The 23,871-nt window shown below is 42.9% G+C and overlaps 1 protein-coding gene across 1 annotated transcript in view; it reads right to left on the reverse strand.

Annotated features, from left to right (window-relative positions):
* Nucleotides 1-23,871, reverse strand: part of LOC138535309 (retinoic acid receptor RXR-gamma-like) — a 1,109,202-nt gene that overhangs the window by 30,712 nt on the left and 1,054,619 nt on the right. The window contains exon 9 of the mRNA XM_069641285.1: nt 13,529-13,620. Coding sequence (XP_069497386.1) covers nt 13,529-13,620 — 92 coding nt within the window. The remainder of the gene's footprint in view (nt 1-13,528; nt 13,621-23,871) is intronic.

Here is a 23,871-nt window from a genome sequence, read left to right on the forward strand (position 1 = left end):
ATTTTAACACCTGCTAAAAGCAGGTGTTAAAACCTCCATGGCGCTAAGGGACCTCGTACTCAGGTGGTAAGGGTCAGCGCTGTTTACGCCGCCGTAAAACCCTTACCGCCTGAGTTGTAATGAGGCCCAAAGTCACGTCTCTGATGCAGAACGGGGAAGACTTTGGTGTAGACCTTTTAACAACCTATTTATAGTAGAAGATTTCATTAATCCGACATATACAATGATACAACTTTGCATGCCCTCTAACTATACAAAATGTAAGTAAGCAGGGGTAAATATTGTGCCACAAACCTTCGCAAAACACAGCTCTTCAGAAAAGAGCATGTTTAGCCATATTCCGCATGGTCTGTAAACCTATAGACTTGTCTTGTGGAGAATTAGATGAACCAATATTTTCCGGAGCTATGCAGTTAACACAGACGAGTAGTTCCTATGGAGAGCAGATGGCATACACAGTTCTCTGTATGTGTCCTCCTGAATATTACACCAGATAAGCCCATTGTGCCAGCCCTCAAACCTGAGAGGGACTATTGACCAACATCTGAGCGCTATTTAGTGCCTAGCCAGTAACAAAGCGGTGCCCAATAATCAACACATTTTTTGGGGAAAGTCTGAAACATATCTTAATAAAGACAAAAGTGTCACCTGCAGAATCGACTGTCAAAAACCTGTGATCCCAAACCAGCCACCTTCTGGCAAGACCATGCGTCCTTCACCTTGTAATGAGCGCAAGCACAAGGAGGTTTGGGGTGACATTTTCGAACTTTCTTGGGCGTTCAGTCACACTTATGTAACAAAGGACACTGCATAAGTCTACACATGTAATCATGCGCCCTGAGACCCTTGGGCGAGCTGGCGCGTTATCAAAAATTTAAATAAATAAATACATAATGATTAGAAACGTTTCTCATTTGGCTACATATTCCAAATGAGGTATCATAATCAGTTTTGATTCCCAGTGTCCCCTTCCATGATCTTTTAGCACAGATCTGTGAACCACCATCCTATAAAACATGGATACTGCACTCTTTTTTGTGACCCAGCAGTGGATATATAGATAAGAGGTGTACAGTCCAGAGGAGCACAGACATGCTGGTAGAATATTTGCTACTTTCCCACAAAGCATATCTTACAACGGCAACTGTGTCATAAACGTCCTGCCAAAATCTATCTACCAACAGTCCGGTCAACTCTCTTACATGTTCCAACTTCAAAGGAACTATCCTGCAGCCATATTATGTTATTGAATATATTAACAGGCAATGACATAGGAAGACCATGTTTTGTTAATAATCTATAAAGTGCATGTAATGTAGTGTAATGTAGTACACGCTACATTCAGAGAGTTACCAGCTATGTGAGGAGTCCTGTAAAGGGCTAAGGTGAGATTCACAGGGATATTCTATGGTAGTTCCAGGGCATATGCTGAGCATATGGAGCTGGGAATTCAATACTATTCCAAAGCAATAGAACCCGAGGAGGGAGGGCATTACTGGTTGGGTAATGCCCCAAGGTGAGAGTTACAAGCCAGAGTGAGGTATATTTAACATAGCCCAGGGGCATTGCCGACAAGTAATGCCCTCTCCAAGGGTTCTATTTCTACTAGCAACGGGGTAATAACAGTATTTTTATTCGAGTGGAGAAACGGTGTGTAAACTTTCTTAACTCGAGCAAAAAAAATAAATACAAAACTGGCTGCCATTGGCTGGCGAAGGGACTACATGTAGTCCCTTCTCCCTTTCCATGTCGCGATTAAAAATATAGTAAAAAAGAAAACAAAGAAAATGGATGCCATTAATCGGGGTGAAGGGACTTAACATAGTCTTTTCTCCCTTTCCATGGTGGGCAGACAAAGAAATGGAAGGAACTTCAGGGGACACGGCACTCCGAACCGTAGCATGTAAGTGTTTCTCGGGTGGGTAACGACCTGGAGAGGGTCAATCAAATAGATTGTTAAAATATGATTGACCCTTGCTGGGTACAAATAAACAATAAGTACCCAAGTCTGAAATTGATAGGCATTCTTCAAAGTAAGGCAATGCCACAATCTCCTAGGACACCTGCGGGTGATTCCCTAACCAGATCAGTTGTAGTGCAGTGGAGCGCAATCTAACAAATTACCTCTTTTGTATCCTAATGGGCACGTTCTAAAACAAATACAGGATCTTGGTCAGCATAATTGTTTTGATAAGGGCAAGCTTGGCGTTTGATGTAGAACATAAATGTTCTTTTGTGCATTTTATTGCGGGTGATGAGTGGATGACAGTGGTACTGATCCTGCATGTTCAATCTCCAGTTGTTGATCTTATGGTCATATTGTCGGAACTGGACTTTCTAGTTGGGATTTCTGTCTCACATAAATAAAGTACCCCATTTGCAATGAGAGGACAGAATTACCTAGGATGTTAAACTTTTTTTTTAGTGGCATGCAGTATGCTTCAGGTACAAGGACAAAGCGTGAGATTCTTATAAAGTAGCACAGATAAAAGGAGTGCAAGGTATGTGCTCATTTCATTTATTTATTTATTCAACACTTGTAGTGTTGCCCAAAGGCGTTTAGCGGCTGGATTAGGCAGTACAGCAAGAAGCACCAGATACAGTAAGAGGAAAGGCTGGTAGGCCATCCGAACAGATGTGTTTTCAGAGCCATACAAAAACAAAAATAGTCCTCGATAGGTCGTATTGATGGGGGAAGTGAGTTCCACAGTCTTAGAGCCAGAACTGAGAAAGACCGGCCCCCAGGTCGGGCCCTCTAGTACCTTGAAACTTTTAAAAGCAACTGAGATGCTGAGCATAGGTTTCTAGCTGGACAATATCATTCAATCTTTGTCTTGAGATATTCTGGACCAGTATTATACACAGCCTGGTGAGTGACGCACAGTGTCTTAAACTCTGTCCTTGCTGCAACTGGAAGCCACTGGAGACATTTCAAGAGCTCCGTAGACGGAGTAATCCAGGAAGCGTTTAGCACCAGTCTAGCTGCTGAATTTTATAGAACCTGCATCCGCTGAATTTGAGATTTTGGTTGCCATAGGTAGATACCATTACAGTAGTCCAGAGACCCCATTATGGTGGAATAACGCACCATAGTACGACAAGTAAGAGGGAGCAGGGGAGAATTTTCCTAAACATTTTGAGCTTCCCGAACCCTGCGCTGCAAATTGCAGAGTTCTGTGCCTCTGGTGAGACCTTTCGGAAGTAGCTTCAGCCCCAGGCTCTTCACCGATGCACAGGCACCAGGGAATGGGCTACTTTCAGAAATGCACAGGCTGCCTTATTCTCAAAGGTGACCTGGGCATGTCGAGGGCCTGGACAGTGGTGCAAAGATGCACTGTCCAACCACCTAGCAAACATTACTGTCTGGAGTGCACTCTCGACACATATATACACCTTCAAGTTGAGGAACGTGTTCACTACACCACCAGATCTCAAGGAAATATTTCAATTGAAGAACTAATTGAACTCGCAATCCTAATTGGAATTATAAGTCATCAACAGAAAAAAACTCTTTTTCTTAACCCAAAAGACCTAGTGAATCGAACTAAGGACTTTCAACTAATAAGGATCTGTTTCAATCTACAAAAAGACCGAGTGAATCCAAGTAAGGACCTCTCAACCTATAAGGATCAAAACTTAGTGAAAGCAACTAAGAACTTAGACTTCACCTAGACATATGCACCCTAATTTGGATGTTTTCAAATTTTTTGATTTACATGTGTTAACCTCTGCAATTTCAAATTAAAAACTAACTATTCTATGAAATCTATCATTTGTGTAAACATTTAATCTTGAGAAGCGCAACAGGAAGGCCTATTTTTTTCAAGTTTGTCCAAGCCCAGGTCAGCCTCTGTGGCATCCCACAGCTGCAGCTGCTCTATCACCACCATCCTATACCTCCCAAACATTCTCCACTTAAGAGCGCCAACAATGTTTCTAAGGCTGATCTTCCTTTTTGTCATTCATGAAATGGGCTGCTTGTTGTTTGGGCGGAATTGAAGAGATATACTAGCACATCTCCTCATTTGCGCCCAACACATTTTGAGAACCTGGACCTGTGTGTTTTGCCTAATACATGCATTTATTAAACCTCTTCTGAACCAGTTGCCGATTGCTGGGACCCTCAGTGTCCTGCAAAACTCACTCTATTTGCAAAGAATGTCAAACGATTAAATTATTTTCAAACGCAAGGACTGGTGTCTCTGCCATCCTGTATGGTGTTGTCTATGGACCAGAGGGAGATGGAGCACCAGTTGTTCAAACCCTGATGCATATGCAGCACTGTGTATAGTATCAGGAAGAAAAGAGAGCCAATGACGTGATATCATTGGCTTTGTTGTGCTCCATTGGCGTAATGGGCTGTGATGGGCTAGATGAGGAAGGATTCTGAGGAGTTTGACACACAGAAAAAAGGCAGTGCTCCAGCCAGACACCCTCTGCATGACATAGCAGATGATTGACACAACAGTCCAGCTGATGTTCTCCTCCATTAACAGAGAGAGAGAGAGGGAGGGGGAGAGAGAGAGAGAGAGAGAGACAGAGAGACAGAGAGACAGAGAGATAGCTAAAGAGAGAGAAAGCAGAATATTTCTATATTTCTGTCAACAAAGTAAGGGCATGTGCAGTGGGTTCATTGGATGATAGAGGCCGCATGATCCATTCTCCTTGTAAGTAGCGTCAATGTCCGTTGTACACATCAAAGTAAATCCATAGGTACATGCATGTATAGGGCATGGCATACACCACTGGCCATCCGCACATTTGCAACTGTCTCTCCTAGAACACTCATTCAGTTACAAACAGAACATTCCACAGTGACACCTTCCACTCTGATATCACCACATAGCAGCCACCAGATACACGAGACTACAACAAAAAGCATTTAAAATAAATTCAAGTTATATGAATTTGACCAGCACAATCCCGTGAAGCATATCGTTACTGCTGGTGGTTTGATACTGACAAGAGAAAAACGCCAGTTCAATGAGCAGTGAGGGTAGAGATGACTGGAAAGAGATTATCTTTGCCTGAACTATTCCAGTGTTATGATATATAAATTTCAAGCTAAGGATGTAGGCATGTTGTCAGCTGGGGTGCACAGAGTGTTGGCATTCTTAGATTACAAATAATGATGTTATTGGTGAAACCCATTTCACACCACATAATGGATTCAAACACACAATAATCCATCTAGTATTAGTAATTACATTTAGTAATTTAACAACTTAGTATTTGCCTATAAGGATCTTTTAAACTTCGATCTGATTGTACTGTGCTTCAGACGTTCAGCAAATCGTTTTTCTTTGCATGCAAAAAAAGACAATTAGCAGTCATGGCTGTGTGGAGAAATCTGCTTCATATAGCCAAACACGTGTTTGGAAATAAAAATTGCAAATCAGATATAGCAAAGCCTGAACACATTTGCTTACCATGTTCTGGCATAGAGGGAGGCCATTTTTATGTGTATTTATAATTGTAATCTATCAACAGTTTGAGGTATTTAGAAATGTTTTTAACATAGAAAAAGATATTTTCTGAGTTCTCTCGAGGGAGAACCCCCAAAGAATTTGGACGGGTCCTGGTGGGTTCAACACCCACAAGAATGTTCTTTTTATTTAAATAAATAATGGGTTGACATGGTGCATTTTGTTACACAACCTTTGGACAAATTGGGCACAAATGCAACATGAATAACAATCGGTTCAATAGCCAACACCTGAAGAACTCCCAACAAGTGGCAGGTGACCAAACAGAATACAGGATCATTTTGCAATGCATGCTCATGATGGTTTGGTCCACAGGCGAATGCGAGGCCTGTCTCTTGACTTTATGTCAGAAATGCCCTGCTAAACAAGTACTCAACAATAGCTGTCAGAAGTGCCTCTGTCAGTAAAGCACAGTATGGTATTGTATTTATTTATTTATTTATTTATTTGCCGAATTTATATAGCAGTTTTATCCAAAGCGCTGCACAACTTAAAGAACAGTTCAACACAAAAATACCAACATGGGGGTCTTTGTTCTTTGTCCTTTGCCGATAGGAGTTTTTTCAATGGAATTTCTGCTGAAAAAAATTACATTAAAAAACTCATTGATCTTTTTAATTTAAATGTGTGGGGTTCATACCCCCTTCCCTGTAGTATTCACTGTAACCCAAACACCCCCACCTCTTTTAACCTCTTCCCACCACCCCTATATATTGCAACAAATATTTTAGGTGTTTTGTTTTCAGCAAAAAATCAATCGAAAAAGAAATCTTCTGTCGGCAAAACAACACGATACCGAATCAGAGATTAGGTTCCAGCAACATTATTCTGGAAAGGAAAGCTGTAATAAATATATTTTAAGATGCTTTTTAAATTGTGAATGAGCAGATCAAGAACAACTATGAAATGGTAAGGAATTCCACAGTTTAGGGGCACGAAGTTGAAAAGAATGAATCTGGGCAGCAGCACAAGTAGAATGGCACACAGAAAGAAGAAACTGAGAAGCAGAAGGGATATGACGAGTAGGGTGATACAGACCAATGCAGGAACACGAATAGGACTGAGCAACAGCATGAACACTTTTACAGACTAGACAATCAAGTAGCGCCATTGAACCGGTAGCCTAAGACAGGCAAGGAATGGAGAAATATGAGCAGACTCAGCACAAAAGAAAAGAATCCTAGCAGCAGAATGTAGAATTGAACGTAAATCATAATTTGGCAAGGCAACGTAAAGGGACAACAATCGTGTATCCAATACAGAATCAAGGACTGCAGTAACGTTTTAGCAGATGAGAACGTTAGCAAAGGATGAATTTTCTTGATGTTGAATAAATGAAAACAACAGGAGCACACCACAGAAGCAATTGTGATCTGAATGAAAGACAGGGTCACACAAAATTCATACATTACGTGTCTGTGATCACAAAGGAAAATGAAGGGGAATCAAAAAAGATCGCTAGAGGAGAGATCTTAGCAGATGATGGAAAGAATGCCATATACGTTTTTTGTGAGTTCAGACAGAAAAATTAGGGGACATCCAAGCAGAAATAGCCAAAAGACAAGGAGTAAGATGAAGATGGATCGAGTCATTAAAGGAAGGAAATGACAAGAGAATCTGGGTAACATCAGGGTACAGAAGAACCCGGAAACCAAAGTTGGCAATTAAGGATGCAAGAGAAGAATTATAGAGCGTGAATAATACAGCCCCAGAACTGACCACTGATAAACTCCATGGTTAAAAGGAAAATAATGAGATGTGATGCCCATACAGGAAATAGTGAATGAGCGATGAGAAGAAACTCACTTTAGAACAGTGCCATAAAATCCAAGAGACTAACGAGTGGAAAGTAAAGTAGGATGATCAGCATTGTCAAAAGCATCACTGAGGTCAAGCAGAATGAACAAGGAAGAGAGTTTGCAATGACGAGCAGAAAGCATATAATTAGACACAAACAGGTGAACCGCTTCGGGGGAGTAAGCAGATCTGAACCCAGATTGGGGAGTGGAGAGTAAGTTATGTGAATTTAGATAAGAAGAGAGTGAATAAGTCACTCTCACAGTTCAGAAAGATATAGCAGAAGACAGATCAGAAGGAGTGAGAAAAGGCATTTGTGTAAGAACGCATTTTATACTGGCTGTGCTGAATACATATCAGTTCTGCCACAATAAGAACACATTTTCTTGCTGGAGGTGACCAGAATATGCCAGCATGCCACTATAAGAACACGTTTCTATGATGTTCTCCCATGTATATAACAGTATTGATATTGTAACAACACATTTCCACTGTGGCAATGCCCAATGTAGGCAAACAGGTTACTTTAAGAACATATTATCATGCTGGCTGTTCCCAACATCTGCTACTACTGCCACTATGAAATAATGTCATGCTGCAGTGGCCAATATATGACATTATTTCCACTTCAAATCATGTTCACAATTACAGTGCCAAATGTATGCCATTTTTGGCACTGATAGAATCCATTCAAACTTGCTGTGCCCAGTATATGACAGTATGCCACGGTAAAAACACATTTTTCCTGCTAGCTGTTTTCAGTTGTCAATATATGCTAGTATTACCATTGTAAGACTACCTTTCCATGATCGCTGTGCTCAACATATGTGCATAGTGGCTTTTATGCAACAGTTCTTTCTAGTTGTCCCCAGTATATGCTGGAATGAGAGGGGGATTTCTATGGTACCAGAATATTTAATAGCTTGTTGTCAGAGTCAAATTTCCCCTCACATAGACACCCACATTGGGGTAGGGAAAACCCTTGTGATTACCACAGAAATGACATATCTGGGAATCAGAACACTAACACTTTGATTTCTGGTGAATATAATTCTTACTTGAATCTGAATCAACCATTAAACCATCTAAAACCCTTTTCTAAGAATTTGGCCACTAATCAATGTAAGAACAAAGAGGGATAGAGGGTGCACACTGACGGATTTAGGAATAAGAGGTAACAAACTTTAAAGAACAAATAACAATGACTTCTGGGTGCGGGGGAGGAAAAGTGGCCCTGGCACGGGGCTACCTAGATATACAAATAAAGAGGAAAGAGGATCCAAACTGGAACCCTCCCGTCCCCTGCATACCATAGTGACGTGTCAATACGACACCTTAATGTCAATTCAAGAAAATTGTAATGGATATCAACATTGCATACATTTTAATAGAAAAGAGCACATTTAATTAAAACTAATAATGCAGTCCATTCTTTAAATATAGAAAACAAGTGTGTTTTAATCCAAACGCAAATGACAGAGAAACTTCAGTTCATTTCATTGAGGGCGGCTGACGCGTTTCGAGAAGTATATTCTCTTCTTCATGAGCCAGAGTTCATGTATAAGAACTAAATGTAAAAAATGTAGAGAAAATCAAGAAAAGAACAATCAGGATAGTGTTGCTACACAGTCGCTTCCACAACCTATATAGTCTTTATCATCATACAGTCGAATTCTGCCAGAAAAATGACACACACAGTGTCTCCACAATCATATTGTCAGCAACGGAAACATATTTGAATTAAAATAACACAATTTTGGATTGAGATATATCCAAAGCCACAGGCAACCAGAATCAAAAATGGCCAAATGGTCAATTCAAAGAGGGAGGTTCAGTGAGAATGAATGTTCTTAAAAAAGGCGGAAAGATGCTCACCATTCCTCAAAAGTCCTTTATGTATTTAGAGGTGACTCTGTGAGAACAGAGGGTTCAATTGGACGGTGAATACTGAAGTGGTTCAGCATGAAGCAGATGTCCAATGGGCTGCAATAGATAATGTGAGTGATCTATTGTCAGTACACTGAGTGATAGCTCAGTTGGTCTAAATTAAAAGGACAAGATTTAAAATACAAGCACTCACCCTGGCGAGGTGAATGTCCGCCTACGGTCGTCTGAGTCTTGTAAAATGGGCGCCGTGGACAGCGTGTGATCAAAAATTGAGTTCTGGTTAGAGCACAGTGGCAGGACCTGTGGGGAACCCAATGGTGCTGCGTGTTAGATTGTGAGCGAGCGCGTATATACAAAATAATGAGTATATCATTGACACTGTAAGAGCAATGGAACTTACTATCAGTCCAGCGAAGTGCGATCTTCAAAGCATGCAACCTAAACCCGGCGTGCAGTTATCCCGTGTGTATCGCGTAGCTCGGTCGTGGGTGCGTGTTCGTTAGTGGAGATTGTTGCTAGGGGAGAGACGCTTCCCGCGAAGCAGAAAATACTCTCCTTCATGTATTAGGTAGTCCGTATAGTGCGTGGAGCATCGAAATAGATGACAGACTTACGGTGAGGTTCACGTTAAGAACTTGTGCAACCCGGTGGCCATGTTTGAAATTATATTCCATACATATAATAGGTAAAAGGTACAGGAGGAGATCTGAATTTGACAATATTCAATATAGATCGGATCACCTAATGAGAGAGATCCAAGTATAGAGAGTTCAGGTTGGGTGGCTTTGCATTTACAAGGTGTACAGAGAGATTATGTTGCTGATATGACAGATCCAACTACATTGTGTAGACAGTTTCCACATAGTGATGTAGTTCATGTATTCAGGTATTCGAGACAGATGGGCAATCACTGCCTATACGATTACATACATTATAAGATAACCTAATGAGATTTCTAGACAGTAATAAAGTGCAGATACTTATAATGTGAAGTGGGCAGAGGTATACTATATAAATGTAAATCCAAAAAAGCTGTAATGTATAATTGTGAAATAAATGGTAATCAGAACATTGGGTACCAGTCCCACAATGGCCTGGGTACTGATACGAGGAAGAGGGTCTCAGAGACACTAAACTGCAGTGTGCAGTGTAGAGGTTCTACTGACCCGCACCTGAGCAGGCCCTTTGAAATTATAAAGCCCCCCAGGTCCAGGCCATTCGAACAGCAGGGCAGAGTTGCAGACCCCTGCAGTTGCAGTGGAAGCAGAACGGTGATGCCGCAGCCGCTGCTAATTGGGAAGTGGGTGTCGGTCCTAAGAGGGTCTTCAAGGTTAATAACCTAAATTGCAGAGTTCACACAGTGGGAAGTGTCATTGTGACTGAATTTCCCCCTGGAGAGAGAGGTGTCCAGGTGGCAGGCAAGCACCGCCTGTTACTTGGAGCGAGTAAAGCTCCTTTCGTGTGCTGCGGGGGCCGCGGTAACCTAGACGTAGCCTGCCATGCAGACAGAGGCAGAAGAAGCAGAACGGGGACAGACAGCAGATCACATGGAGGCGTGTGACAAAACCAGTGAGTTTACCATCAGTAGGTAACTCGGGTACCCTCCATACGACTGCTGAATGCTAATGGTTATTTTGCAAACCAAACTGATACAAAGAAGTCATACTGGTGAAATAAGAATTTTATAAAGAGGCAAGACGAGAAAGATTACCAACATTATTATAAAAGCTAACAACAAAATAAACAAAGGGCAATACTGAATCAAGTTGACAGGAACCATCATTGTAAGGCAAGAGGGGACACTATTTTACAGAGCATATAATCCATTTGGCTAAACAGCAAGAAAACATTATTGCTAGAGGTTTGTAACTAGTGTTGCCAGAATAAGGAAAAGGCAATAGTTAAGCAGGTCACCAATAAGCATTGCCTAAACCAAAGAAGAGCCATTGTAAGAAAAACATGTTTTCATCAGTTAATTGATGTAAAATTGGGAAAACACAAGTGGCAGGAGAGAAGCCCTCCTGATATAGAGTATTCAGGAGAGGAGTATAACCTGCATTGCCTGTGTCAAAACCAAGGATAGCAGGATAGGGACCTTCTAGTGGTAGTAATGGCAGGTGAGTGGACAAGGAAGAAATCATTGAAGTGCTATATCTGCTTTTCCCATGTTCTTTAAACATGCAACTATTATTCCTTTCTTGAAAAAACCCCACAGCTAATCATCTCATTGTTTCTAATTTCCATCCTATCTCTCTCCTTCCCTATCCCTCGAAACTCTTAGAGCGTCTTGTGTATTCTCAGATTTCATCTTTTGTCACTGATCTCTCTCTTCTTCCTCGCTTTCAGTCTGGCTTTCGCCCCCTCCACTCTACTGAGACTGCTTTGATCTCTGTGCTTAACTCTCTTCTCGCAGCTCGATACTCCAAACACTCCTCCTTTCTTATTCTTCTTGACTTATCTGCTGCATTTGACACAGTGGATCACTCTTTGCTCCTGGAGTCCTTTTCTTCTTTTGGTATTAAGCGTTCTGTTCTTTTCTGGTTCAGCTCCTATCTTTCTAATAGAACTGTTTCTGTCTCATGGGCAGGTAAGACCTCTACGTCTTTCCCCCTAGATCACGGAGTACCCCAAGGGTCAGTCCTAGGCACCTTCCTTTTCTCAATGTACACCTCACAACTCGCTGCTATTATCTCCTCTTTTGGTATTTCACATCACTTCTACGTGGACGATAAACAACTTTTTCTATCCTTCTCTTCCTTCACTTCTGATAAACACCATACCCTCACAGCTTGTCTCACTGCTATCAAATCCTGGATGGCATCTCACATTCTCACCCCTGATGCAGGGAAGATGGATGTCCTGTTCTTTCCTTCTAATACTCTCCCTCCACATCCTCCACCCCTGTTCATATCCTTTCCTCCTTCTAATCTCCCTATTTATTCTACAGCTCACAACCATGGCCTTTATTTTGACTGAAATCTTTCCTTTGAGCACCACATCTCTCTCACTTCTCGTTCGTGTCATTTCCACCTCCATAATATCCATAATATCCGTAAAAATCATCCCTTACTCACTTTCCAAGCTTCTAAACTTCTTATTGCCTCACTAATCTTTTCTCGACTCTTCTACTGTTCCACCACTCTATTTGGTCTTCTGAGCTTGCCCCTCTAAGATCAATCTACAATTCTTTAATTCGTCTACTTTGTCTTCTTCTTTATCGAGATTCTATTTCCTCTTCTCTTGCTTCGCTTGGCAGGTTACCTTTTCAGTCCCAAATTAAATTTCACTACCTTGGTCTAGTTTTCAAATCCCTCTATGGACTTGTCCCCGATTACCTTGCTGTGCTTTTATCTTTCTACACTCCGTCTAGGTCTCTCCGGACTTCTTCTCTCTTCAGACTCAACGTTCCCCATCCTCCATGTCCAGTCTAGGGAGGATAGCTCAGGGGCAAAGTGCTCACCTTGGAAGCAAGACAACACTGAGCAACACAGGTTCAATCCCCGGGTCCGCCCTTAGAAACCTCTGATTATTAAACTTGTTATAAATAACCTATCATATCATATCATGTGCCCGATCCCGTTTTGAAACTTTCCACCTTCTTGCTCCCCTTCACTGTAATGCCTTTCCACTATCTCCACGCTCCATTACTGTTTACTCTCTCTTTCGCGTTTCCTTGAAAACCTACCTTCTTCATCATCCCTGAATGTCTGCTACCAGGATTGATTGTTTACTGCTCACCATTTTTTGTACCGTAACTTGTTTTTAAAATGTACAGTGCTTTGGCTTAAAGCACTTAATAAAACACAAATAAAATACAAATTGTGGTTGAAGGATATAAGGAGAAGAAGAAGTGGCAGAGTCACTGGAGTGTTTCATGAGTTGTGGAATTATCCTGACAGAACATTATTGTTGACACTGAAGAATTGTGAAAGTGTTTTTCAAGTGTTGTCCTCCCTCTGTCTTCCCTCCCTTGTCTTGTCACACATAGAAACACTTGTGTACAGGTGCGTTATGAATGACTTATATCATATCATATCATATCATAACATATCAATAAGTAAACTAAATGTATCATTCCAGTTTGGCCCATATTAATACTACACATTTTCTTGAATTACTTGTTGAAATAAAATTACTTGTTTTCCGCTAGCATTACATTATTGAGCTGACCAAGTATTGTTACCACAGATGTAACTATTATTTAACTAATAGGACTCATTTTAGAAACTGTTTGGCCTTTTCATGAACCACAACCTACACGTTATACATGATTTGCAGAAAATGCATCAGAACACTCAGATTTCTTATTAGCTTTAAAATAGAGACACCATGAATAATAAACATGAGCAATGTGTCACCTGGATTGAAGAGTACAATGGCCCGAAGACACCCCAGCTCTGATTTATCCATCTGCATATCTTTCATTTTCGATACCAGTTCTGTAAGCACTCTAGGCATAAAAAGAATTGATATTAGTGAGGATGGTCATAACATTCAAACCAATATCAAAGTCCATTAATAGTGTGATAAATGCATTTATTCTGTAGCTAGGATGCTGATCTGTCCATACTTAGTTTCATGGCAGTGTGATCGTTTGAAAGGGCATGTCTCATGTATGAGGATCTCCAGATATTCCGGTGACCTGGAAGATCAATTTGGTGCATTGTAAGAGCACTATAGTTCATCTGTGTAAGTTCATATCTGTACATTTTATCCACACAACGCTTCACATGTTTGTGCAGTCTACACAACAGACAAAAAGAGAATTCTACATCTTGCTTCAAAATGATGATGGCTAAGACTTACAATTGTATACAAACTAATGTTCTATTGCGATGCTAAGCAATTTCATAATAAATGGTTGCACCTACAGGAATCCCAAGCTCTGGGCTTATTACAAGTAATCACATTGAGAACGTTATTTTTCTAGAATGGCATGTGTGATGTGCTATGTGTGATGGTGGTGGCATTGGGAGCTTAGGATTTAAGGTTGCATACCCACTCTGCCATCAAGTTTGTTCAGGGATGGTCTGTAAAGATGCTGGAGGGGGGTGTCTGTACTTCTGCTCTCTATATGGTAGAGGAGAGGCACAGAGGACCCCAGCCAAGATTCTCTATTATTGGTACGTGGTCGAGCAATCAAGGCCTAACTTCTCAGGAGGTGATGCAGGCTGTTTCTTAAGTACAGTGTAGTCCCCAAGCCCCGGAATGTCCACACACTGTATTAGTTAAAACACAGTCTTTATATAATTAATATTCAAGGTTTTGTACACTATCACAATAACGCACTTTGTGCTCAGAAAACAACAATGGTAAATATATACAGTTCTAAAGTGGTACCACAAATATTATCGGATCTCATTAAAGTGCATATTGTCAGAATGTCACACAGATCACATAAAGAGGAAACCAGCAGTAGAGAGAGGAAGGAAAGCAAGATGGTTGAAAAACTGAAAGAATACTGGTCCTGCTACCTAGACACAGCTCTGTGTGGAGATCCCCCCACCTGGGCAACCTGTAGAATACAGATACAAGCCCAGTCCATATATTGTTCACACTAGACTCCCCAATAGTTCTGCAACCCCAAAGTACCTGGCGTTGTAGAGTTCCTTGTCGGTGAATCGACTGCCGTTCTTGAGTGCCCTCCCTTTAAGGCAGGAGTCACGGGTCGTCGAACGTCCGACGGAGAACAGGTTGAGCTACGACGGTGAAGTGGCCACTTTGTTCCTAGCGGTGCTCGTTGACAGGGAAGCGTAAACGTCTTGCAAGGAAGAGGCGTGCGGGGCACCTCGGTGTCGATAGTTCTGGACTGCAAAGAGTTTGAAGAACTGTGGCCCAGCAAGGGCGTCGAGTCGTTGGCATCTCTGTGGTCCTTGGGTGGCGGGAAACTCACCGGTGGATGCTCCTTGTCGCGTCAACGGTCAGGCCTTCTCCAGCAGGACACAGCGGCGATGATGCGGACAAGAGCGTCCTTGGATTCCAAAGTTCTCAGGCAAAACGGGAGCACGGCGACTCCGATCTGCGGCGGCAGTCATCAACAGTGGCGGACAACAGTCCAGGCACTTCTCCTTGGAGTTCTGCAGCAGTCCCCGTCTCAGGTCGGCAGCCTGTCGAAGGTCTGTCTACCAGGGAGCTTTGGCAAAGATCAGCTGGTGCACGATTGTCCCTCGTAGCTCGGGAAGAGGGCGCCTTACCAGGTCCTCTCTGGGTGAGTCCTTGGAGGCACAGCAGCTTTCAGATTGTGAAGGAGAGCAACAGCAATTCTTCTCATCCAGCAGGGCTTCAAGGTCAAGCTTCAGTTACTCCTGTTACTCGTCGTAGTGGACTTCAGCTTCTGAACACAATTACTAGCAGTGAGAGGTCCCCAGATATACTGTTGATCTCCCATTCATTCCGCTGGGTAACAGTCAAGCATCCAATCACGACTAAGGGCATTCATGAAGGCAGGCAGCCAATCAGGCACACAGTGCATTCAGGCCATTCACTTCTCTCCAGACACTGACAACAAGTTATGTGTATTGGGACAAGTACCCAGCCATTCAACACTCCACACTGCATTCATACTGGTTTCGGGCAGGGCTGTCTTAGTCATTGTGTCAAACACCAGATACTAGATACCCACAACATGGAAGGCGTATTCGTCACACACTCCATTCACCCAGGTACCACCCACAGGCGTACCCACAACATACAGTCATTGAGAAGGCTCCAGCCAGTCTGGTCGGCACTTCCCCACACTACCATATACGGAACTTCCACCCAACAGCCAGTCAGGGGGAAGGGACAGAGGCAGGGCTTCCCGGGACTTGGGGAAGATCAAGGTAACAGGTGATGGAAGGCAAGAGGCCATGGGGGCCATTTTGTTTCAATCAGGGATCTACCGATTCCAATGACAGGGCCTGGCATCCCAAAATGGAGGACGCTCAGGGCACCAGTCATTTCAGCATGGAGCTGCCACCAGCTCGTACCCTGCTCTGTGGGCCACACACTGGTGCCCAAAAACATACACTAGGGGCACAGGGTTGTACCTCTACCCATGGATGCCATACGGGTATCCCATGGGTCTGTTCACCAAACCAAAAGAGAGAGCTGCACCGCCAAGAGTCCCACATGAACTCCTGCATGGAAAACACAACAGAACACACGATAAAAAGCAGTAAAGGAAAAGGATACGGAGGCCCCGTCCCTCCGATGCATTTCCAGCATCACATGGTCAACTCTCTTTCTGTATAAAATATGCAAGGGTTTGTCTGGAGTTTTACCAAATCTATTGGATGTCAACTACACTGTATACCTTAGTATAGTAAGTAAGTGTGCCAATGATTAACACATCAAGCAAAACATTTCTGAAGGAAGGCACATTGTGTACCTTTAGAATATTGAATACAGCATGTATCCACACCAGCAAACAGGCATATTACACAATAATATTTGCGTCATTAATTGACATAAACAATGTTAAGTATATCTAGTAAAATGACTGATAAGGGAAAAAATGTAATAGTTTTGAAAAATATACACCCTTCACATAAAGTAAAGGTTTGATCGAATTTGTGTGTTATTTAAAATTATATGGACCCTGTGAGGAATTGGATCATCCACACCGGCAGTGTGTGCTGGACTGGGCTTTTTGAATTTTTCATAATGAAAATGAATGGAGGGAGATCAACCTCTGAAAATGTGTGAGGCCATTCTGCACACATTTTCTCTGCTCACCACAGGAAACGCATAGTCACATGTACTCCGGGAGGACACAGTCTACAGGCGCCATCTTCCCCTGTCATGTTCAGCTGGAATGTGAGAGGCACAGGTACATCAAAGCATCTCAAGAAGGGGGAAGGCACACCTTCCTCCCGACATGGGCAGCCGCATTAAAATATCAAAGGCTCCATGGATCTGCTTTCCTGTTGTTTAGTCTGGCTGGTGGCAGTGCATACTAATGAGAGATAATGGAGGCAAGCTTGGAAGGGGCTTGGTTGCAGGACAGACAACAGGAAAGTGGGGCTAACACCCCTTTGGTATGTAATGTGTCAACTTGAAGCTAGTTCTCACCCCTCTCTATGAAAGTCAGTGAATGTCATGTCTGGGTCCATGAGTTACCGTAGGTACCCCTGCAGAGCGGAAACCTTTCAGAGGGGTGAAGTATGTGATTTGAGGGAGACAGGAAGTCTGCTCTCAGCACAAACTTCAAGGAAGACTTTTGCTTTAATGAAGAGACACAGAGGGTGCAGTTAACCAGAGAGACAATGTGATCTTCAGCAGACAGGAAGATGGGCCGGACTTAGGTATATGTTGTCACCCCTTACCTTTCCTGTAGCCGAGCACTCTGGTCCTGACGTCATGCATAACAGAAGATTGTTGGTGGGGACCCAAGGTTGGATAATTAAGTTAGGCGTAGCTTGCAACATTCACTGGGGCCATTTTGGATTTAAAAGAAGGCTGAATGCCTCACTTAGGAGATCACCCAACATCTTTGAAAGGAATAAGAAGAAGGACTCATTTGAATCCAGGCTGAAAGTGCAGTCTACCTTACATCTTCTGCCAGTGAAGGAAGGCCAGGAGTTCAAAGAGGGAAGCAAGTACCATCCCCTAAACATATCCCAGGGAACAGAGGGAGATACCAGACTCAGAGGACCCATCCAGCACCTCCCGAAACTTTGCCAGCCAGCACAAAGCATGCCCTACTAGGTTCTGCCAGCAAGCTTCCTAGGTGGGAAGTGCCAGAGAGTATCTGAACTAAGGACAAGGCTGTTGCCTGCAAACACTCTCCTAAGCTTTGGGCCATCCACCTTGAAAGCACAATGCAAGCCCTGCAAAGAAGCTAGGAGGAGTGCCACACAAGCGTCAACCAGAGTCTGTCTTTTAAGGACATTTTCGAGACAGTCGAGTGCTCAAACCGCAACCGGCTGCACCGCTGACTGTTGTCATACCGCAGTCATCAGAGCTGTCCGATACACCTGGACCAGTGCTCTAGATCTGCCACCCAGCACAGAGACAACAATTCTTGGCCCTGAGCCACAGTGTAGGTCAGCCTGCAGCCGTCCATCCAGCCTCACTTGAAACCCACAGCTGTCTCCCGTCTCAAACTCTGTCTCAGGAGCTGCAAAGCGACCTGGAACTGCCTCAATGCTGTCGAGCATCAAGAACACCTTAAGCACGAGGTACATTTTGGTTCTGCCCCCCTGGTCCTTCTCCGAAGGCCCCTAAAGACAGTTACAACCCTTTGCCCCTTGGTGATGAAACCAAATAACCTTGAATAGTAAGACTGATTACTTTACCAACTACCCTCCTATCAGTGTCCAGAGTGCTTAGCTTTCCTTTGTGAAACTGTCTGTCCTCTGTGTTTCTTTGCATTGTGGGTTGTAATTTGTAGTGTGCTAGAACTGTCTGTTGTAATAATAATAAAGTAGATATTTTTTATACAACCTTGACTGGACCGTCCCTTAGATCATTGTTTAATAATTGTATTTTCGGTGTGTTGCAACTAACCAACAATCCACTACCTTGCAGACACAAGCCTGCCGTTCCGTCCACGTTACCAAAATTAGACAGGAGGTTTAGGATTGACTTAGGCTCCAATATGTTTGGATCCCTTTTGTTGTACTAGAGGCCTGGGGCTGATTGATGGTTTAGAAACTGATATTTATTCCTGGACCACTGGTGCCCCGGAAGTTGTTTCATCACTGACCCATAATCATTATATGAATAAAAAGGTGTTTTATATGATAAAAAGGTATAACTAAACCAATCATAAATTCCTTTCGGTTTCCTTTCCTCTAACAAGCATATGCTGATAGTCGGCATAACATGTAAAAAATTTTTTTTAACACGCTTCCTTGTGCAGAGCTGTTTCTGTGTAGAGTATTTACAAAAGTATCTGCAGCCAGCTAGACACACTCTTCGGCCTATGAGAAATAAATATGCAGCAATCACATACCTTCTTTTAAAACTCAGAAATGGGTTGGAGATTAGGGGTTCTCAAAATTACCAATGGTGTCCAGTTGTGCCCTGGGCAGCTCTGACCTGCCCTGCAGAATTCCCACAGAATTCCCAGAGCGTTGAACCTCAAGAGTAGGTCTCACAACATGGTACTTGGCCAGCTTTGCATCTGCAATACCCAAGACTCGCGAGCGAGGTTGGCCAGCCAATCAGAAAACGTGAGCCATTCTAAAACATGGTTGATGCCTTTAAAAGATTGATTTGCAGGTTTTTTTTTATACGTCGAGTTAGATGTGGCAGGACAAAATGTGTGGTTTGGAGACAAATAAGAATGCCTTTTGTGTGTTTATGTGTGCTTTTGGGAAGTTATGTTAGTTGGTAGTGGTGTATTTGCTGTTTTTCTGTTTTTTGATCTGTGTTTCTATCTCTTGTGTGTATTTGTCTTTGTTCTTTAGTCTCCCTCCCTAATCTTCCCTACGAACCGTTACTCATTTTTTAGAAATATTGTTTTTAAAACACGTTCCTACCAACATTCCTGTGTTTTTAGGGACACCTATGTGTGGGAATCTGGTAGATGCTGTGCTCAGTCGCCTTCATTACTGTTTTTCTGCTTTGATAACCCCTTTCCACCATGTAAATCAAAAAGATACCCTTTGTTTGTATGTTTTCTGTGCTGTGTTCATTGACAACATTGGCACATTGGGCAACTTAGACATATTTATGTTTAGCATATTTGGACCTTAGGCAACATGTACTTTTATTTGGAGGGTGTGCTGGGGGACAAAATGAAGAGCTGGACTTCTACTCAAATTCAATGTCAAAGGATTGGACAGTCAGCCAAAAGGTGCAGACAGTATCCAACAAGGAGGGGAGGTAAAGGTTGCAATGAAGCACCAGGTGGGGAGACAGTGGATAGACAGGGAGAGACAGAGTATGAAGAAGAGGAGGATGTGGCTACCAATTTGGTGGATTGGTAAGTACTTGCAAATTGGAGTTGGTGGATGATAGGAGGCATTCCAGGAGCAGAAGGGGTTATCCCCAGTGATGCAGGGAGATGAAATGAAGAATGGGAGAAAGGGTTCTCGTGCTGAAGGAGAAGGAGGCAGAGATGATCTTTCCAGTGGATGCTCAGAGGAGGAAACTAGGGCCACTGCAGCATTTCCTGTCTGTGTGGAAGGTGCAAGGTGGGTCTATCCTTTAGAAAAATTGATGGATTCTGGTAAGAGTACTTCACTACCCATGGGGAAACAAACAGTTTACTATGCAACCTCTGCAAGAAGAGAGTTGATCAGCGTACACAGGTAACCTGCTCAATGTGCAAGCATGTGGCACAATGATATGTTCAAGGATTGCACATCGACTTCCACAAACTTAGATACTGCAACACCCTCCTGCATTACTGAGTGTCAATGGCCAACCTATATGTAGTGACCAAGACTCTTGGCCAGCCCAACTATCGCCCCAACACCCTATGTCTGGTTGAGCACCCCATTACCCATTGGCACTATCGATTAACAGACCTCTTTGCCACTACTGCCAGCACAGCCTCCTGTTGACGGTGGTAGAATTCAGGGTGGGTTGCTATTTATGAAGAACAAGTGAAAAAGAATGTTCATGAATACAAGCACATACTGCAATGCCTTTGTCAGATGTTGTGATATGGACAATGAGCTAGTTGTGATCGGCATATAGATACACATGCCCCCGCACCACCCCACACTCTTTTAGTTGATTAGGCAAGAGGGTAATAAAATGGAAGACATGGCACACTAAAAAGGGCATTAGTGACACTTCTGTTTGGCAGAGCCAAATAAAGTGAGGCAGAAGCACCACTGAACCCAATATCAGTATTAACAGGACTAAAGAATTGAAGAATGTAACACCATATCAAGATTATTGTGTGGCTCCACTGGTTGGTAGAGTCAAATAAATTGAGGCAGAATCTCCAGTTTGGGAGTATGGAACCGGGACTCAAAGAGTGGTTCCACTGGTTGGTAGAGAAAAATAAAATATTGCAGAAGCCCTTCTGAAGCCAATGTTGGTTTTAACTGGACGAACAAAATCAAGAATCTAACTGGTTAGGAGCCTCAAATTCATTCAGGTAGAACCCACCGTTTTGGGGTATGATGGGTCCACTCTGGATGGTAGAGCCAACTACATTGAGGATGAAGGAAACACTAAAGATGTACTTTTGCAATGCACTCAACCACTACTGCCAGAGTTAAATTCTCTACCAACTTGCCTTATGAGAAGCTAAACATGTGAATGTAGCAAACTCTCACAATAATTGTGACCTGGTTTTCCTCCCACCAAATTCTTCAGCGTTAAGATGCTCATTATGTTTTATAAAAGTAAGCTCTCTCACATGTGTGTCATTGAGGTATCTGTTGTAGTCTGAGACAAGAGCAGCATTAACAACCTGTTCACAGTGGTGGCTTAGGCTTTCCACAGCTAATTAAACAAGTACAGATGAGCACAGCAATCACTTGCCAAACCAGAATTGCAGCAGACAATCAACACTAACCAGACAGCTTCAGTTTAGAACATAGGCATTAACCTGATCTGCAGAGGGCCCATTAAATATGTTTGGGGAGCCTGATAAAATATCAAGCAAACCGAAGAGTCTGTTCCACAGCCTCATACAGTTGTCTATAATCTGAAATTCTGCATTGGTACCACCTGAACAGGAGTTGCAGAGTTTGAGTGTGCACTGTCCAAGAAACCTCTTTGCAGTGTTTGACCATCCAACTGGGTTGTGGATCTCTGACTTTTGGATCAATATTCTTGTTCCAGATGTGCTCTTAAATGTATCTTTAGTGCACCCTTACAGATGACTAGCATGTACGTGTGTGAAAGAAAACCCTTTTCTTTTTCCTCATTCTCATGCACATGCTGTTTAAAAGTTGGCACATTGACATTAAACTGTGGGTCAAGAAAGGTTGACCTCCTAACACTGTGTGGAGTGTGCTGGAAGCCTGAGAGAATATTCATAGCCAGTTGCCTTGCATTTGCATCGCCGGATAGTTCATGGTCTTGTATAGTTCTTATTCCAAAAGATCCATTAGCAGTACCATCTCACTCAGTGATGTAGCAAACAGGCTAACCTGCCAGGTGGCCTCTTCGAGTGGCTGCAACGAGGAAGAAACTGTGAGGGGTCAGAAAAGTGACGCAGACAATAATAAGGGTGAGAAAAATGTCTCATTTTCCCTAACCTAACGAGGATTTACCTACCTATCAAACTAAGACTAAAAGAAAACACTCTTAAAAGGTTTCGGTCCCTCACACATATACATATAACAAAATCATACAGGTATCATATGGACAGTCAAAACTCAACAAAATAACAGTCATATTCAAAAATATATTCTTGATACCTGGGTCTTATTCCCCTTCCCCATATTTTCAATATCCAAATTGTTCTCCAAATGCAATACAAAGTTTTCTTCACTCTATAAGTATTTCACTTGGCGGTTAGATATGCTAAACAAGATGTATCACTCTTCAAATAGGATTGCTCAAAGATTCGACAAGCTTCTGTTCAATAAACCTAAAAGACTTTGGGCCTCATTACAAGTATGGAGATAGCCTACTATAGGCTACTCCCATACCGGGTACCAGGCCCGGGTCCCGCAAAAGGGGACTTAACGGGCCATTCCGACCTTGGAGGGCCCGGTAAATCCCTTTCGCGGGACCCGGACCCGTTACATCCACATTCCCATTTGAGCCCCCATAGGGCTCAATGGGAATGGGGAGGATGCTAACAATGGGCCTGTTAATGATGGGCCTGTTGTTAGCATCCGGGTCTGCTCGCAGGTCCCGCTAAGGACGTCTGGTCTGACCAGGCGTTCCTCAGCAATTTCCACTGCAAACCTCGTGATAGGGTGGCCCGGAATGAATGGTGCCGGTCCTTTACCAGCCCCGTTCATTCGGTGGCCGCCTGGCTTGTAATGAGGCCCTTTGTCTTCAGATGTTTTGTCAGTTTACAATATAACTTCTCTTCTTTGTAAAGCAACCACATTCAGATTTCTTATTTATAAACAATAAGGTTTTGTCAGGATGGTTTTTCCACAGATTCAAATGATGAAACATTAGTGGACTTGTCACATTCTTTCTACCACAACCTTCAACCACAATGCAGCACTTCAATATCTTCTTCCTGGTCCACCTACCTGTCAGGACTAACTAGTAACAGTCCCTTTCCTGGTATACTCGCCTGCCAGGATAAAACTCCTACTACTACTACAAGCACTCTGTGGTGAGGACTGCTTCAAACTTTAGAAAAGTCTTTGGGCCTCATTATAACCTTGCTAGTCTGGAAACAATGGTGCCAGTAAGCTTACTGGCACCTTTGTTTCCGGACCAACAAAGTACAAGTCTGGTGGGCGGGTGCCTTCCGGCCGGCAGGTCTGGCTTGCCGGGCAGACCGGCACCTGCCCACAGACTTTCATGGTACCACTGGCACCATTACTACCAGTGTCAGTGTTTCCATGGTCCCCATTCCCATATGGGAACAACATATTACTGGCGCCTGACTTTCCACCACTGAGGTTGTAATACCCCGGTGTTACCGGCAAGCCAGGTTCTGGTAACTGTTTACGGGTCCAGTGGCTACCTGCCGGTTTTACCGGCACAGTTACCACCATTTTCGTAATGAGGCCCTTTGACTTTCAACAACATTGAGATTCATAACTTCTTTCACACGGGGATAATACACTGTGATGCCGTTTGTTCCACTGATTTCTTTGCCACATGCAATGCAGGT

This window comes from Ambystoma mexicanum, chromosome 1q, assembly GCF_040938575.1.
Source record: "Ambystoma mexicanum isolate Mex_15411 chromosome 1q, UKY_AmexF1_1, whole genome shotgun sequence".
NCBI classification, from domain to species: Eukaryota; Metazoa; Chordata; class Amphibia; order Caudata; family Ambystomatidae; genus Ambystoma; species Ambystoma mexicanum.